Genomic DNA, 16,142 nt, shown 5'->3' on the forward strand with positions numbered 1-16,142 from the left:
GGGGATGCTGAACGTACTCGGACGGCGCGGTGTCGCACACGGACGAGGTGGTGGTTCAGCAGTAAGAATGGATTACTTCCCAATATGGAAGGAGGATGGCTAAGTACAGATGATCTAATCTAATCTACACTAGACAGTTCATAATCTAATCTACTAGGGCAGGCATAGTATTGCCTACCCGTCACAGAAGGTGCTTGGGTGTGGATGACTGCTGCAGGTGTGTGGATATTTTACGTTCAGTTTGACTGAGTGCGCTGACACTCTCCCTTCCGTGCACGCGACAGCTAGCTGGTTGATGTTTGTGAGTGCCTAGTCTTCGTCTACACTGCTCCTGCCTTGCTTCTATTCCTGTACTGCCAACAGACCTGTAAGTAGTGTATCTGTTTGTCTGTCCTCTATGTGGGCACAGAGTCTTGCTATTGTCCTGTAGTGCAATATATCTCTTCTTATGTAATGACATGCTGTGTGACAGTGAGCAGAGCAGATGTGTATCCCTCCTATGTGATCTGATGCATGTATTGTGGACTCATTGCAGAGTGAATGTGTCTCATTAGAGTCTTATCATGAAGGACTGTGTCTTACATAGTGTACATTGTGCTTCATTCATACAGAATTAGCATAGGATTAGACAGGATTATGGACTAATTAGGGCAAATTAGTTTTGGGGTTGAGGAAAGTTCACTAACAGCTAATGTCACTAATTAGATCTATTTTGTCATAAGTTTGTCTCATCTGTTGTTATGAGATCTCATTAGGGAATTCTGGTTTTCCTGATGATGTCGGTGTTATGTTTGCATGGCGCAGCTTACTCTTATGTGAATTGTTCAGCGAGATTTTGTCCCATGCGTAGTCGATGGCTTCACTCGGTGGGCCGCGATACTCGCTTGGCTGATCAAGGACGCCTTCGAAGACGACATTCTCGTACTCCACAGCCTCAAGCGCAGGGGCTGAACCAGCAGCAAGTGAGTTGACGTTTCGTTGGACTTGCAGAACGTCATGGCTCACAGTAGATAGACAGTCTCTCCGTGCATTGGGTTTCCTTTACCTTGTATGCGCCGAGGAAGACAAGAAGCGACATGGAGAGCAAGAGTGTATGCAACATCCACGGCATCCAGCGAAGAAATCTCCTACGGGCAGGGCTCTCCTTCTCGCTATCAGACCACTCTGCTGAGGGCGTCGTCCGCACGAGAAGGTTCTCTGTGTCCGCCTCGTCGGTAGCGACTGGGGTGTATGCGGGCATGGTCGAGGGGAATGGGGCGAAGGGACAGTGTGACAGGTAGGCAATACTATGCCTGCCCTAGTAGATAAGATTATGAACCGTATAGTGTAGATTAGATTAGATTGTCCATACTTAGCCATCTGCCTTCCTAATTGGGAAGTAATCCATTCTTACACCTGAACTACCACATCGTCTGTGTGCGAACCCCGCGCCATCCGAGTACGTTCAGCCCTCCTCGGCCTGCGCTCCTCGCCACGCCTAGGACCAATCCTAGACAAGGCTCCTCGCCTGCGTCCAGGACTCCCCCTCGACACGGCTCCTCGCCCTCGTCTAGGACACGCCCTCGGCCAGGCTCCTCGCCCAACCTAGGACACACCACGCCACAGCTAGGCTCCTCGCCCGGCTACGACTATAGCGGGAGCTCCTCGCCTCGCTAACGACGTCAAGACCTCACGACATTCTCCCCGGTCGCGCCGCGACCACCAAACGTCAAGTTCACGGGCAGCCCGGCCCCCCAATCAAGGGTTCCGAGCCCACGAACTCTTACATTGGTGGACACTCAGGGGACCGGTCCACTGCCCTGTGAACTCCCTCGTATATCTGAATCTCTTCCATTTGAATTCTAGCTGTCTATATCTATTTCTAGTCTAATGCCAGCAGCGACATGGCTCTCGCAATCCCATTGGGATGCCCTGTCACCTATTCGGCAGCTCAAGCACGCGTCGTCGTCGAAGAGCGCGCGCGCGCTCGGCGCCAGCACCCTCTCCTCGACGACCGCGCCTCGAGGCTACCAGCCACCGCCCTCCTCCACTTTCCGCGACTCGCCAGCACCCGTCGCGCTCTCGGAGCCCACTCGGAGACCCGTGGGAACCGCACGAGCGCACGAGCGCCCGAGCGCGTCGAACGCGCGGCCCTCAGCGCTCGACCGTCGTGCGGACTCTCACCGCGACCTCCCTCCTCCGCCTCGCTCGCGCCCCGCCGACCGCTCAACGGGCCAACCGGACTGCGAGGACGAGCGACGGCTCCGCTCTCCTCGCAGCCAACCGGCCCCGGCTCACGACACGAGCGAAGACGCACGCGCGCGCGCGCGCCCTCAACGCGAAGACGACCGACCGCCCCGCAGCGCGACGCGCAACGAGACGGCCCTCGCCCACGCGCAACGCGGCACGCCGTCGACACGCGTGGTCTCGCCGCGCCGGTACGAGCAAGCCCGGACGCACGCGCCCCGCTCTGAACGCGAGCGCGAAGCCGGCGCGCAAGTTGCGCCTACGAACAGCGCGCCGCGCGCTCGCAAGGCAGCCTCGACGAACGCGTCGACGAGCTCAACGGGCCACCCGGAGGATGCACCGACGAGCACGGGGACGAGCCGCCGCGAGGGAAGGAGCAGGGAAATAAGCAGAGAGGGTACGGTTTTGGTGAGTACCCACGTCCGTCCGCCCGCTGGGCTCTCCTCTCCGCCCGCTCCGCACACACCTCTCTCGCGGTTCTCCTCGCACGACGCTCCACCGCCCCCGCGCGCCCTCTCGCCGTGTTCGCAGGGGCGAGCCGACGTACACGCGTACTTCAAGGCTCAGGCCCAGGTCGCCACGGACTGCAAGGCACGAGCCCGCGCTCTCACGCAACTCGACGGCTCGCTCGCTCGTCCCTTCACCCTCGACGACCCTCCTTCTGAGCACGAGCCGGCCGCTCAGGCTCTCTCGCCACGCTCGCGCGCGCGAGCCGAGGTACGCGCGCGCCACGAGCACGAGACACGGGCCGCGGAAGCAGCGTGGAGGGCACGCGTGGCGAGTTACTCGACTGAGCACCCCACCGTCGTACAAGTCACTGCGACGCGTCTGTACGGGGCGGCCTCGCTCGCATCCGCCCTCTCGCACGACACGCACACGCTCGTGGAACGCGTGCGCGTGCTCCCTGACGACGCGCCCCTGCCGACGCGCGATCCTCGCGCTGACGCGCTTTCGTCCCGCAGCCTGGCGGCGCCCGCCTCTGCGTCCCCCCCTCGCCACTCGTCCGACAAGCGCGCGCCCGGTGAACACGCGCACGACGCTCCACCGCCCAAGTCACCCACGCGCGCCCTCTCGCCGTGCTCGCAGGGGCGAGCCGATGTGCACGCGTACTTCGCGGCTCAAGCCCAGGCGTTCGAGCAACGTCAACGAGAACGCGCTCTCGCGCAACATGACAACTCGCCCGTTCGTCCTTTCCCGCTCAACGCTCCATCGCCCGAGCGTCCGTCCGCCGACGACGCTCTCTCACCGCGCTCGCGCGCGCGAGTCGAGGTACGCGCGCACCACGAGCGCAAGAACCAAGCTGCCGAGGCAGCTTGGAGAGCACATCAAGCAAGGAGGTCACCGGATCGTTGGCCAAACACGCCCGTCCCTTCAACAACGGTGCTCCCGCGTGCGCACCGCGCGCCCGTCCCTCCGGCCGACGCGCCCCAGCCGACGCGCAATCCTCGTACTGGCGTGCCCTCGTTCCGCGGCCCTACCACTGCGCCTACGATGCACGCGCCCCGCGAACGCGACGTGCCTGCCTCCCACAGCTCCGCGCGTTCAGCCGCGACTTCTCGCCCCGGTTCCTCGACCACCCGCGAGATGTCAATCTCGAGCGCCCTACGGGAGGGCTGCCGAGCTGTGCCAGCTCAACATGTGTTCGGTAGCCTCTCCTTATCCCCCACCTCAGCACGCAAGGGTGAGCAAGCCCATCACCCTCCGTCGCCCACGCGCTCGTGCTCGCGCCCTTCCTCGCACTCGCTTTCGAACGGCGTGCAAACCGCTGTGTCCGACCGGCACGCGCGCGTGTGCACACTCCCTCCGATTGACTGCGGGGACGAGCGATCCTTCCGCTCTCCTCACGGTCGACCGGCCCCAACTGATGCGACACGCGAGGATCGCTGCGCCCGCGCCCAGCGTGAAGTTGCTCAACCTTCAGGTGAAGCTTCTCGCGAGACGCGCTCCTCCGGCGCGCCGCGCCAGAACCGGCCCAACGGCAACGCTACGCCGCGCGAACATTGGCCAGCCCCGGCGCGCACGGGCCAAGAGTTCGAAGCCAGCTTGCGATCCGTGCGGGCGAGCACGTCGAGTCACCCGAGCAGCGCACTACCCATTGCGAGTACTAACCGCCATGACGGTTCGCGTGGGAGACACTCCCCTCCCTCGCCATCGACGCCGGGTACGCTCGACGCCTGTCCGCCCTCTGCTTGTTCACCCTCGGTCTCGACGGACATGTGCGGCTCCTCGCCTCCACACGCAATCAGCCTACCCACCAATGTGGAGCCCTCTAGTCTCCCTCTGCAACGAGAAGAATTGGCTCAATTCTGGAGCAGCTTCCTGCGGAAACCTCAGGTTTCGGCAAGTGTGTGATCTCCACGCCTTGTCTGAATCCTGGGGGGCAGCATTCCCATCGCCTCCGTCTCTTCCCATCGCCTCCGTCTCTTCCCATCGCCTCCGTCTCTTCCCAGCCCACCCACCCTAGGCTTGTCTCCTCTACCTTCACTACCCTTCTCGACAGAATCTCGAGCCGAAACTCTCCGACCGGATCCTTCCGACTCGAGATTGGGGGGCAGGGGGTAGGGGAGGATAGGGTACAGGGGGCAGCTATGCCGGGGCCTAGCCGACCCTAGCCCAAGGGATGTGCAGACCCTTCGCGAGGATGATAGCTCGGGACGCTGTACAAGCAGGAGAGCACATCCTCTGTGTAGGGAAGAGGGCAAGGCTGCTACGGGCAAGGGAGGTTAGTGGAGCATGCGGGGATCTAGCTGAGCATGCGAGGGCGTCGCCGATGGTTGCCTGTGCGTCTTGGCTGATGCACGGCAGGGATGGATGCTCGGATGTGGTGCGTGCGGGACAGCTCAGCCTCTGCGTGGCGGAGCCGCAGTCTACTGCCGATTTTTTTTTTTTTTTTCTTTTCTTCTCATCTCTTGTTCCCTTTCAACCCTCTATTCTACACTCACATTTACTTCTTCTATCTGCACTTGTTTGACCCCTCACCTTCACACTACACACTTCATAATGGGGGGCTCTGTGACAGGTAGGCAATACTATGCCTGCCCTAGTAGATAAGATTATGAACCGTATAGTGTAGATTAGATTAGATTGTCCATACTTAGCCATCTGCCTTCCTAATTGGGAAGTAATCCATTCTTACACCTGAACTACCACATCGTCTGTGTGCGAACCCCGCGCCATCCGAGTACGTTCAGCCCTCCTCGGCCTGCGCTCCTCGCCACGCCTAGGACCAATCCTAGACAAGGCTCCTCGCCTGCGTCCAGGACTCCCCCTCGACACGGCTCCTCGCCCTCGTCTAGGACACGCCCTCGGCCAGGCTCCTCGCCCAACCTAGGACACACCACGCCACAGCTAGGCTCCTCGCCCGGCTACGACTATAGCGGGAGCTCCTCGCCTCGCTAACGACGTCAAGACCTCACGACATTCTCCCCGGTCGCGCCGCGACCACCAAACGTCAAGTTCACGGGCAGCCCGGCCCCCCAATCAAGGGTTCCGAGCCCACAAACTCTTACAGACAGGTGGGTCTCAGTCTGTATGAATTTCACCGAGACGCTGACACACTTATGTAGACAAGTCACCCTTAATTGCACGCACGTCCGTCTTCTGACTGCCGTTTTTCCGGCGAGGAGGAGCCCCGGAAAACGAGCATATGCTCTTCCTGAATGTCACATATGGCGTGTAGCGGCAAATTTGACTCACTCTTATTCTGTCATCATAGATTCGGGGCTCGGTGCACATTCAGGACCGCACAGTAGGACCATAATTGCCCGCAGGTCCGCGGAAAATGTATGCCTCAAAGACGTTGTCTCGAGCGGCGCACGTACACCGATCATTCGGTGTGTCTTGAGTCTCCAAGGGCAGTGGGTTAATCGAGTGATTGCAACACAGCGATGTGGCCAGGTGCTTTCGAAGGGAGAGCCAGCCCAAAACAAAGGCCTCTTCTACGGCAGCCGTGAGTACACATCACTTTGGTTGGCCATAAGCATTGACTCGTCTTGTCATCGCCACGCAGTGAAGACTATCACAGCGTGTAATAGACATGCTCTGCTGCCGAGTGGTGAGGACCTTATTTGCTCTCAACGGATCGGTTGCTAGCGACACATTCACGGCATTTCCCGGTGGCGACTCCGGTCTGCCATTCAAGGGATATTCGAGCCTATGATCGTCGACCTGAGGTGGTCAGATCAACAGGAGTAGGCTCCGTTGCCACAGACCACACTCGTCATTGCACGCAGCCTGTCCCCGGCGGATCGCGCGCATCAGGAAAAACACTTCTAACTTCAGCAGTCTTGAATGAAGAGCACCTAATCTTATTCAATCTTTCATAACTTGTGTTCCTCAATTAAGTGCACTATGTGCATGAAGACCACTGAAGTGAACTATAGCACCTTTGAGAAATTTGTCTTGTCCCCAAGTTGGAGGATATGCAACTTCAGTACTACAGATTAAGATGCATAAGTACACATTAGTTGGCAAATGACCTCTTAACTAATAAATATGCATGATGAGATGTCAGATTGCTCAATGTGGTCAAAGTCATATTGTCAAGGATTTGGACATATTTGGCCTGTTAAGGGTGAAAGACAGAAAAAGAACATTTAAGCATACAAAGTGAGACAAGAAGCCTGCCCTTGAGCAAATTGTGAGTCTACACAAGGTCTGCAAGGCAACAGATAGTGCCAAGAAGAAATGAGGCCAGTCTGAGAGCCCAGGGATGCACAGGGGCTGGGCTAACAGGGGGCAGCAATTGCAGATTTCTCTAAGTCCAGAAAGATAGTCAATATAAGTTATTGTGCAAGGGAACAAGCACAGGGACCTATGGTGTAGTGGTCAGAAGTTTGTGCTGAGAGTGTGAGAAATTAGTGTAGCAGGTCAGGGGTTCAATTCTGGGAAATGGCAGATTATTTTGGGCAACATTTTTGCATCTGGGATGCCTGTTATGACAGCATATGCACAAACACAGCAGAATCATGAGAGAAGTTACCCCAGTAAGGATGAAAAAACATTATTCTTGCTTGGAATGAGTGTTTACTTTGGTTACTTAATGGAACTTAATTAAGACAAATGAAGAAATCGACTTACCTTAAGCACTTGTGGCACATAATGACACTTGATGACACTTATTGCTCTCCACAAGACCACTTAAGACAGAATGTTTTTTCCTGATGCGATGCCCACACTCCATCCGTGCTAATATTATATTTGCCTGGCGGATCGGGTCATACGTGTGGCTCCTGTGTGGCTCGTCCCTCGCGACAATGCTTCTCAGATTCGCGATGGATCAAACCCGGGCGCTATTATGACGCATCTGTATATTCATACTGCGTGCACCGCAGGCTTGCTATGAGGGTGAGTGGTCCGACTGACCGTGATCGGAGTTAAGCTCGTTGCCCACTGCACATTCCCATTGTGTATGATGACCGTGCACTATGGAGGTATGCTTCATTACGTGCTCCAAAATGGATTTATCGTGCCTCCGACAATGTTATCTGGGGTCGAGGGTGAGAATGTACTGTGAGTCGTCCTACGATGTACCCCTTCGCTAATATCATCGACATTCGCAGATTGATCGCTCCCGGTGCGGAGTATGGTTGGATGCTTGCGTTCGTCTCGGGATGGACCTTAGCTGGGAACCCCACCCGCGGTCATCGACTTGCGAGACATTCTGATTGCGCTATTGGCGGCGTTAGAGGACCGCATCGTGGAGCTACTCAGGTAAGATGTGTACATCGGCCACCTTCAGGACTGGCGGACATGAGTCTTGTTTATGGCAACAGCAACTCTTTTCTGATCGCAGGTGCCGTCTGCTCTGGTGAAATACATGTCCATGGCAGTAGGCTTCCCTGATTTTCAAGGACGTACGTGACATTTCGAGGGTGCAATGCCATCTAGGAGGACCCCACCAGAACACATAGCCATACCCAAACGAAGGATATCTGGGTTTTCATGTTACGCAACAGCTGTTTATGTACACTCACTTGCGCATATTCCAGCTTAACGCCAATCCAAGGGGGTACATCGTGCAGGTATATAAGCACAGAGAGATCGTTTGGGATCCTTAGTCTCAACGGACTACCAAGCACTTCGCAAGCCTCTTCTCCGAGTCGACATGCAGTTCAAGCAGTTCGTCATCCTCGCCACTGCCTTTGCGCCCATGGCGGCCCTGCTCGCTGGCACGGTGCCCGTGGACGGTGAGTGGGCTCAGTACCTCAACAGGCTGGATCTCTGCGGCTCACACTCTCATGTAGTCAAACGCCGTGACACCCCATCAGGAAAATACTCCCCTGGGAATTATCCTCAATTGTCCAAGATTCCTAGTAACGGACAGAACACACACGAATATGAAGGTATTCATAGCTATTACAGATAGTAATCTGGGAATTATACCACAGTTATGACATGCTAATAATGATGTGTTCTGCTCAGTAATGAGAGTGTCACGTACACGAATACAAGATCCACCAAATAATGAAGTATCACGTCGGAATTCATTGCAGAGGATCAATTCAATTACAATCATCTCCGGTATTCATCATACTAGTACATGTTGTAGAAGCTGTGGGGACTCTGGTAATGGTTCAGGTAAAATGTCGTACATTCGTCTAATACATTCATGCTTGTCCAGTGTAGCGGAGCCGGGCCACCCCACTTCGGATGAAGGTGAACACTACGCTGGATCGATGAGAGCGGTACAATAGATGCAAGCCTTGCTGGTCCCTGCAGTGTCTTGATTTTGTACATCTGGTACAAGGGATCTGGTGCATTTGCGAACTTAGAGAGCCACTCGATGTAGACAAGATGACGGGGTACAGTCGGACGGGTGACCGGAGCGCCCGGGAAGAGCAGCGGCAGCGCTTTGCCAGGGATTGAGAAGATAACACGGACACGGCCGACACGCATACCTGCACGTCCAGCTATGAGTCATATGTAGAAGGTGACAACAATCAAAGGCATACCAGATAAACCATTATGGGGCTCTGCCGCCAAGCCCCCATTTGGTCCAAGGCGAACCTGTATGAGCGCAGTATCGAAACGTGCAGGAATGAGTACATCGCCGCTTTGTCCTGCTTCTTGCGGCCGCGCGTGAATCGAGTCGAGTGTCTCCTTGCCATGATTTTCGACGTTACGGAATTTTATCTTGTGGAACACCGGGACCGTTGAAAACGGTAGCCGTACCTGTAAGGCTCTCGCCTCCACTTCGTTCCGCGTCAAGCCTGGAGTCTTTAGCTCGATAATATAACGGGAAAGAGCAGCTGTGAAAAAGGTTGCACCATAGCCTTGCGTAGACATGACGGTGGCGATGGGGACAGCTTTCCGGCTTGGCCACTTTGCCATGACGTGATGCAGTGCACACGACATGTCGGGCGGCCGCCAACGTATCACCGCCGGACGTCCAGCGATCGTGTCTTGATGTTCGTCTTGAGCCCGAAGAAGGCGCCATTCTACGTAGTCTGCGTGCTGCAGCACCTTCTCGCGTCGCTCAAGCCACTTCGTCATTTGCGGGAACTCATCTTTGTGATTCGTCGCACGGTAAGCTTCTTTTGCGAAGTCGATGTGAAGGCGTTCCGTCGACTCTGTGTTGTAATTGTCCGTCGTTCCATACGACTTGATTGCATCGACGTAGTGAGCCATCATATGGAGCTTCGGGATCGTGAAGTTCTCGCGCACACCAAGGTGGGCGAAGATGTCCTTTTTGGTGTGGAATGTCGCAAGGGACTCTTCGAGCGCGTCCAACGTGGCGTCAGAGTGCACCGAGTATTGGGCCATGTACACGAAATCAAGAAGGGCTGTTGTGGCAGCTATGAGATCATTTGCGGGCTCGCCGCCAGGCAGGCGCACGTCAATGAGAAGCGCCAGGATGAACCGCGCCATTTGCTTGTGCTCGGTTCCAGTGACGCGCGAGAGGCCGGTGATTCCTTTGTGGAAGATTCAGATGCTGTGATTGGGCGGTAGCCGCCTCACCCGGGCATCGACTTCATCCTCCCCGACGATACTCGTGATCCATGAAAGAACATGCTTGACGACCCCTTGATATAGCTGATGCAAAAGGTCTGGTGTGATCGTGCGGTAGATGTCGACGTACGGCAGGTTCTCCCAGAATGGGTGCTGGACAGGCTTGATACCTGCAGCATCGCATGCTCCGTTATAGTCCGCGGTGCCGAACTTAGCCAGCGCGTCGAATGTCGCATTGATGTCGCGCCGGCGTGAAGTATTTGGATATGAGCCGAGATCGTCGTGAGAACACTCGCAGATAGGACAGTCACCCGTGTAGGTTCCTGTCACAAGGACTTGCTCAGGATAGTCGCCGACATACACCGCTAAGATAGGGTGGCATCGGCGTTCTACCCCATCACCACTTGTCATCGGGACGCCCTCAATCCCCGCCTGTCGTAGCGGCTCTACAATCATCGACAGGCACGCGTGGAAGACGTTGGCAAGTGTCCGACGTCGCGCGGCTTTATTCGTGATATGTTCGAGGCGGCTGGTCGGTAGATATGCGAGAAGGATCTGCCCCCGGTGCGAGGGCTTGCGGCGTATCTCCTTGGGTAGGTTACCGATGGTGAGGTAGACTGGGTACGCAGTCTTATTACGGAACTGGGTCAGTTGCGTCTTATCAGATGAAATGATAACGGGGATGATTGTCGCGCCCGGTTTGTCTTCTTCGAGCTTTCGCTGTGGCATAGGAAGTCAGACCCATCACACTGCGACGATAGATGACATACCTGGGTAGCCCACCACCACTTTCCGGTATGCAGGTCGTGGTAAAGCCGCAGTGTCTTGTCGGCATCGGCGTAGTGGCGCTCGGGAGTGATGCATAGGATGGAAGCGTGTTCGGGATCGCCATAAAGCGCGAGGATGCACTCAAGGATGTCACGGCAGAACATCTCGAAGCGTTCGCCGCCTACACACGCCTCGAAGCAATGAAAGGCGGGCCGACGATTTGGGAGCCGTTCGTCGATGATCTTGTTGAGCTCATCACTATTCTTGAATGATAAGCCTAGGAGCTCACGGACCTAAGAGAGATGTGGTGAGCGGTGATTACATATGCTAGGCAGGACTACTGTCATACATACCTCTGCAATTGCGAGCAGGTCTGTGAATGCGGTGGATCCAGACCCCCGGAGCTTTGCCCAACGTGCAATCTCCCAGTCCATGCGGGACGCGAAAGGTGCATAGGGATTCTTCGCATCCGGGTCGACCTTCTCTGCATATGAATCGTAGCCAGAATGCGGCGCTTGATCCGGTTGTAAGGGTGCTCCGGCTTGTCCGCCAAACGGAACAATGCTCACAGGTGCCTCGCGCACCTGCTCATGCTGGGCAAGCCCGATCCCGCCTGGCGCAGGAGCCTGTTTGCCGTTACCAATCACGGCATCATCGTCGTCCGCCGCGAACTCAGGAGCTGCCGGGTTGTGAGGGACTGGATTCAGGGGCGGAGATTGGAGACGACGGCCATCGCGCTCGACATCAGGGAGAGGCTGCACGATGTCGCGACCCACGGCATCATCTTCCGATCTTTCATCATCGCTCGACTCCTCTGCTGCGTCACGGGAGTTCGGGTCAACGTCCATAGGCTCCTCATCGAAAGGAAGGTCGTCGGCGCCGTAGTCGTCCGCACCTCCGAAGTAATCGCCCTCGAATGGGACTGGGTTGTCATCGACGTGAACAGGGTCTTCGTCAGCACTCGCATCTGACGGTACTGTGGCGGCAGATGCATGATCTGGAGAACGTGAGCGTGAAGCTCGCTGACGACCAGCTGAACGTGATGCACGTCGGTGGCTGGCCACACGGGTAGGTTGCCGCCTAGATTCTTCATACTCTCTGCGAGCCCGTTGACAGGCAGGTTCCGGACTTCGTTGAAGGTGTTGTACGAACCAGCCATGCCGGGTGAAGCTAGCGGCGCATCCATTGCAAATGTATGCCATGGTTTGAACTAAGGTACACAAAGAGACTGTTGTCAGAGAGTCAGCAACGCATAACAACGCTGGATGTGTGATGAATGGCTTACCAGTGGTAAAATGAGTGTGTGGATTGCTAGGCGACGACGGTACAAGCTGTCGACAGTGCTCTTCAGGGTCGTCGCATACAGATCGATGGTGGGGAGGAAGCAAGACGCACCGCTTAGTCACAATGTGAATCGCCGCTTGCCGAGCATGTGCAAGAACAATGGCGGGTTCACACAGCTCTGCCAGCGGCACTCCAGACCTTCAACGACCTCCATCTCCGACTCGAACCTTTCTGTTCCAGTTGTTGCCCGTCAATCTCTGCATACAGTCTCGGTAGTTGTCCAGTTACTCACCTTGTGTCCACCACGACTAGCCTCGCTTGTTGCTTCGTAAACTCTCACTTTGACTGTAGCCTGTCCAGCAACACTACGGTCACACGACTACGTACCACGTTGAACGGAGACAATTGGTACGTAGCATTTATTGGTTGTCGAATCCTTCGACAACGTTACTCGCTGTGTCCATGTTCTTCCCCTGAGGGAACGCGCAGGCGATCCGCTGACACAGTCTCTAACCCCATTAGAGAGCTTTAGTAGTATGGCGCAATCGGCAGGAAGAGACGGCTTACCGTCTGGTCAGATGAAGATAGGTCAAAGGAAAGCGAGGAAGCTGGAGGAGCAACGGCTCATGTCCCATGCTCAAGAGGCTGATGACCAAGAGCCGACGTCGGCTACATCTAATGCCAGTGAGCGAAAGAAACTTGAATTCCAATGGTAGACGTACCTGAGTTGTGGCTCTGCAGCTGGTCGACCCATCCGCGCAGCTTCTCAGGCTGCACCAAAGGGTAACCAATGCTTCGCATGACAAAATGGCCACGCAACTGATCCTGTATTAGCATGGGCGTCGATGATGAAGAAACCTCGTGATAAGGATGAATTTTCTAGTACGAAGACCGTGAGTGGTAATCCGGCCGATGCGAAGTTACAAGGTACACTACTGGGCGTCGTATACTGTTCAGGCTCACCTATGTTCCGCTTTAAGTAGGCATGACCCACACTCGTGTCGATGGAAGAGATGGCGCAAAACCGGTACCAGGGAAGCGGAGCAGGGCGGATTCGACAGTAGCAAAGGCGAGTGCTACTGACAAGGGTGCGCGAGCGAGCCCAGACGCGCCGCCGGAAGTCAGCGACACTGAGCGCCGATCGCCAAAGAAGGCGAAGATAGGCTCCTTGCAGCCTGCTAAGTTCAACAAGAGTACGTGCAATCACTCACGTATTTCTCACTCGCTCACCACCACGATGCGTTACCACCTGATAGGGCGAATCTATCCGGCGGCCAACCTCAGTGAATCAGACAATGAACTTGATCTCCAGCCGCCGCCGCCGCCTCCACCGCCGCGCACAAAGGGTGTACTACCTCAAAGGTCTCATGCTGAGGCCCGGACCGGAAATGCCGAGGAGCTTCTTGACGACGACGGGGAGGATGAGCAGTACGAGCGTGGGGAGGAGGAGGACGATGGGGAAGACCTAGAGAACCATGAGGCCTGTGTGGACTTCGATGCCGAGGTGCGCACCACCATGCTAATATCTAACCGCGTCTCTTACCTGGGTTATCACAGCAGGTTACGTTTACTGCTCCAGGTAAGCAGTCTGGTTGTTTGACAGCAGATTGGTGTAACTGCTTTGCCTGACAGGTGCACACCTCAACTCTGAGACAGCCAACAGCCGGAGCACAGGACGCAGTAGCGGGCGCTTTCAGCGCCCTCGTTTACCGACTCAATCATCGCGTTCATCCAGCATTGCTAGCTCGCACCCTACTGAACCGCCGGGCACAGATCATGATGACTTCGACATGCACGAGCCGGACCTAACACAGCAAGCGGACGACAATTGCGACGACTCAGACAGCGGGCCAACTCGGAGTGCTTATGCCAAAGCGGCCCGCACTCAACGTCGTGTGGTGGATACTAGTAGTAGCGGGGATGAGTTCGATGATATGGTGGAGAAGGAAATCGTGGTGCCTGTGCCGCCGCGGCAGGTGCGTACATCCGTTCCATGTTGTTTTTGCCTAGTCTGACATACTTCGGCGCGGTTGCCGCCGGGCCATAGCTCACGAAGAAGCAGAAAAAGAAACTGAAGGAAGAGGTAAGTCGCTGCACGTACTGCTTATTGGTCTGCGTTGATCGTTCCCGAGGCCCCATCCATCCGTTTGTCGACTAAGAGGGGCAAGAAGAAGGCCCCTGCGGAGCACACTGTCAGTGATAGCGAGGACGACGGCTCACCGTGGCTCCCTCGAACAAATCTCAACGAGGTCGACGCCAAGGGGATGGACATCAAGCCTCAGAACGGCGTCATCAAGCAAGTCATGCGGCATGCCTTCGCCATCGGCGACCGCATGATAGCGTTCGGATCTCAAGACTCGGCGCAGATCGACGGCCACCCTGACTTCGACGTGCTGAACAGCATGAGCACGCCGATGGACAAAGCAATGCTGGACAAAATCGCACTCGCAGCGCTCGTCAGTGCGGCCGAGAAGCTAGGGTACGGCGACGACGACTACGATGTTGCGGACTGTCTCGAGCGCGGGTCTTATCGCCACTATATCAAGCCGATCACAACTTATGTATGTCTGATATACTGGTGTGCTCATATGATGTTCTACTCATTTGTCGTATTAGGTTGCACATCGACTGAGCTTGTTCCGAACTGCGATCAAGAAAGCAGTCACGTCATCTGTTGAACATGTCTATGATCTTGTACAAGTCACCGCCGGCACGCAGGCACCTACATGCGCAAAGCTTTTGGAAGACATGAACTACATCTATCCTTGGGATTCAAAGGTGCGCCGATATTAGCTATATTTTAGCGATCTATTCATGCTCTAACAGGATGGATTTAATCGGCGAGCGCCGTACGAGAACGCCGTCATCAAGTCCGCCTTGCGTGCCGCTTTCTTCACACAGCAACAGTATCTCTGCGTGGGATTGCAGAATAGTACTTTGTTCAAGTCGACGACGGACACATCCACGGAGATTGAAATCCCGGCAGACATGTTGGCTTTGACCATGACGGCGGTATGGTCCATGATTGGAATGGCGGCAGATTGAAGTGCCCTGACTTCTTTTGGTATAGGTGGAAGCAGTGCTTTCCGATTACAACCTGAACCTGACCAAGTCCGACTTCGGCGCTACAAGCGCACCGGCTTATCGCGCGCACATGGTGCGCCTCGCTGACTTCCGCCACTCACTGCCCCGGCGATACCACCGCGTCATGCATGAGCTCTTCAAGGCAGCTACGTGAGTAAATAGATTGTCAGTAGTGCACATGAACTGACGGCTGTCTGTATCTACTAGTATAGGGCATATGATTCATGCGGGCGCACGGAGTGGTGGTACTATAGACTGGGCTGACATACCAGACGAGTAGTGAGACTCGGCGATTGCGATCACATGGCAACGGATACAGTATGCTGCCTTGAAGTTGATACCCTCCTTTCCTCGGGCCGTTCGTTCACCAGAATTCGTACTCGGTTACATCGCTTCTACATACAACTGATCGGACTACTTGGATTCCGGCACCCTCCTATCTTGACTAACAGTACTCGAATGTAGTGCAATGACACTTAATGTTTTCGTAATGACTCTGTGTGACCGCGAATAAGACGAATCGACGTTCTGAATGGTCGCAAAGTTATGCACAATGGTTCAGCATACTGAATGAATGCGTGGTAATCCGGTTCATTCATCGCCAAAAGCGCAAGTACGTCGTCTGAGATAGTCAGCAGTTATCGTGCATGTCATAGCATTCGACACTTATCTCAGTGATGACGTTTGATTCTGTAACTACATTGCTGTTGTCTGTAGTAGTCTGACGAAATCTCAGTATTCAACTGCAAGACATGATGAAATGCAGTCCACACCTGCATCTGTAAGATGATGGTGTCGAAGGGTGCGACGTGCGATGCCTGCGTCAGAGA

At 55.4% G+C, this 16,142-nt stretch overlaps 5 protein-coding genes across 5 annotated transcripts; 3 read left to right on the top strand and 2 right to left on the bottom strand.

Annotated features, from left to right (window-relative positions):
* Positions 1 to 655: 655 nt before the first annotated feature.
* Positions 656 to 1,240, bottom strand: C8Q71DRAFT_725378 (uncharacterized protein; the record flags this gene model as incomplete). The annotated part of the gene is made up of 3 exons (XM_047921694.1): positions 656 to 681; positions 810 to 947; positions 1,006 to 1,240. The coding sequence occupies 3 exons, from the start codon at positions 1,238 to 1,240 to the stop codon at positions 656 to 658; spliced, it is 399 nt and encodes a 132-aa protein (XP_047776855.1).
* Positions 1,241 to 1,869: 629 nt separating this feature from the next.
* C8Q71DRAFT_859851 (uncharacterized protein) lies at positions 1,870 to 4,578 on the top strand (the record flags this gene model as incomplete). The annotated part of the gene is made up of 1 exon (XM_047927706.1): positions 1,870 to 4,578. One exon carries the CDS (start codon positions 1,870 to 1,872, stop codon positions 4,576 to 4,578), a length of 2,709 nt encoding a protein of 902 aa, XP_047776856.1.
* A 3,754-nt stretch (positions 4,579 to 8,332) lies between these two features.
* Positions 8,333 to 8,593, top strand: C8Q71DRAFT_859852 (uncharacterized protein; the record flags this gene model as incomplete). The annotated part of the gene is made up of 2 exons (XM_047927707.1): positions 8,333 to 8,414; positions 8,472 to 8,593. 2 exons carry the CDS (start codon positions 8,333 to 8,335, stop codon positions 8,591 to 8,593), a joined length of 204 nt encoding a protein of 67 aa, XP_047776857.1.
* A 167-nt stretch (positions 8,594 to 8,760) lies between these two features.
* Positions 8,761 to 12,442, bottom strand: C8Q71DRAFT_797980 (uncharacterized protein; the record flags this gene model as incomplete). The annotated part of the gene is made up of 7 exons (XM_047925781.1): positions 8,761 to 9,125; positions 9,180 to 10,139; positions 10,218 to 10,896; positions 10,947 to 11,237; positions 11,298 to 11,699; positions 11,721 to 11,941; positions 12,403 to 12,442. The coding sequence occupies 7 exons, from the start codon at positions 12,440 to 12,442 to the stop codon at positions 8,761 to 8,763; spliced, it is 2,958 nt and encodes a 985-aa protein (XP_047776858.1).
* Positions 12,443 to 12,764: 322 nt separating this feature from the next.
* On the top strand, positions 12,765 to 15,592 carry C8Q71DRAFT_859854 (uncharacterized protein; the record flags this gene model as incomplete). Its single annotated transcript, XM_047927708.1, has 13 exons — positions 12,765 to 12,912; positions 12,970 to 13,011; positions 13,063 to 13,155; positions 13,212 to 13,421; positions 13,485 to 13,732; positions 13,786 to 13,807; positions 13,861 to 14,204; positions 14,276 to 14,311; positions 14,361 to 14,789; positions 14,845 to 15,006; positions 15,055 to 15,240; positions 15,299 to 15,462; positions 15,520 to 15,592. 13 exons carry the CDS (start codon positions 12,765 to 12,767, stop codon positions 15,590 to 15,592), a joined length of 2,157 nt encoding a protein of 718 aa, XP_047776859.1.
* Between the last annotated feature and the right edge of the window lie 550 nt (positions 15,593 to 16,142).

Source organism: Rhodofomes roseus (genome assembly GCF_022264815.1).
Source record: "Rhodofomes roseus strain CIRM-BRFM 1785 chromosome Unknown C8Q71scaffold_16, whole genome shotgun sequence".
NCBI classification, from domain to species: domain Eukaryota; kingdom Fungi; phylum Basidiomycota; class Agaricomycetes; order Polyporales; family Fomitopsidaceae; genus Rhodofomes; species Rhodofomes roseus.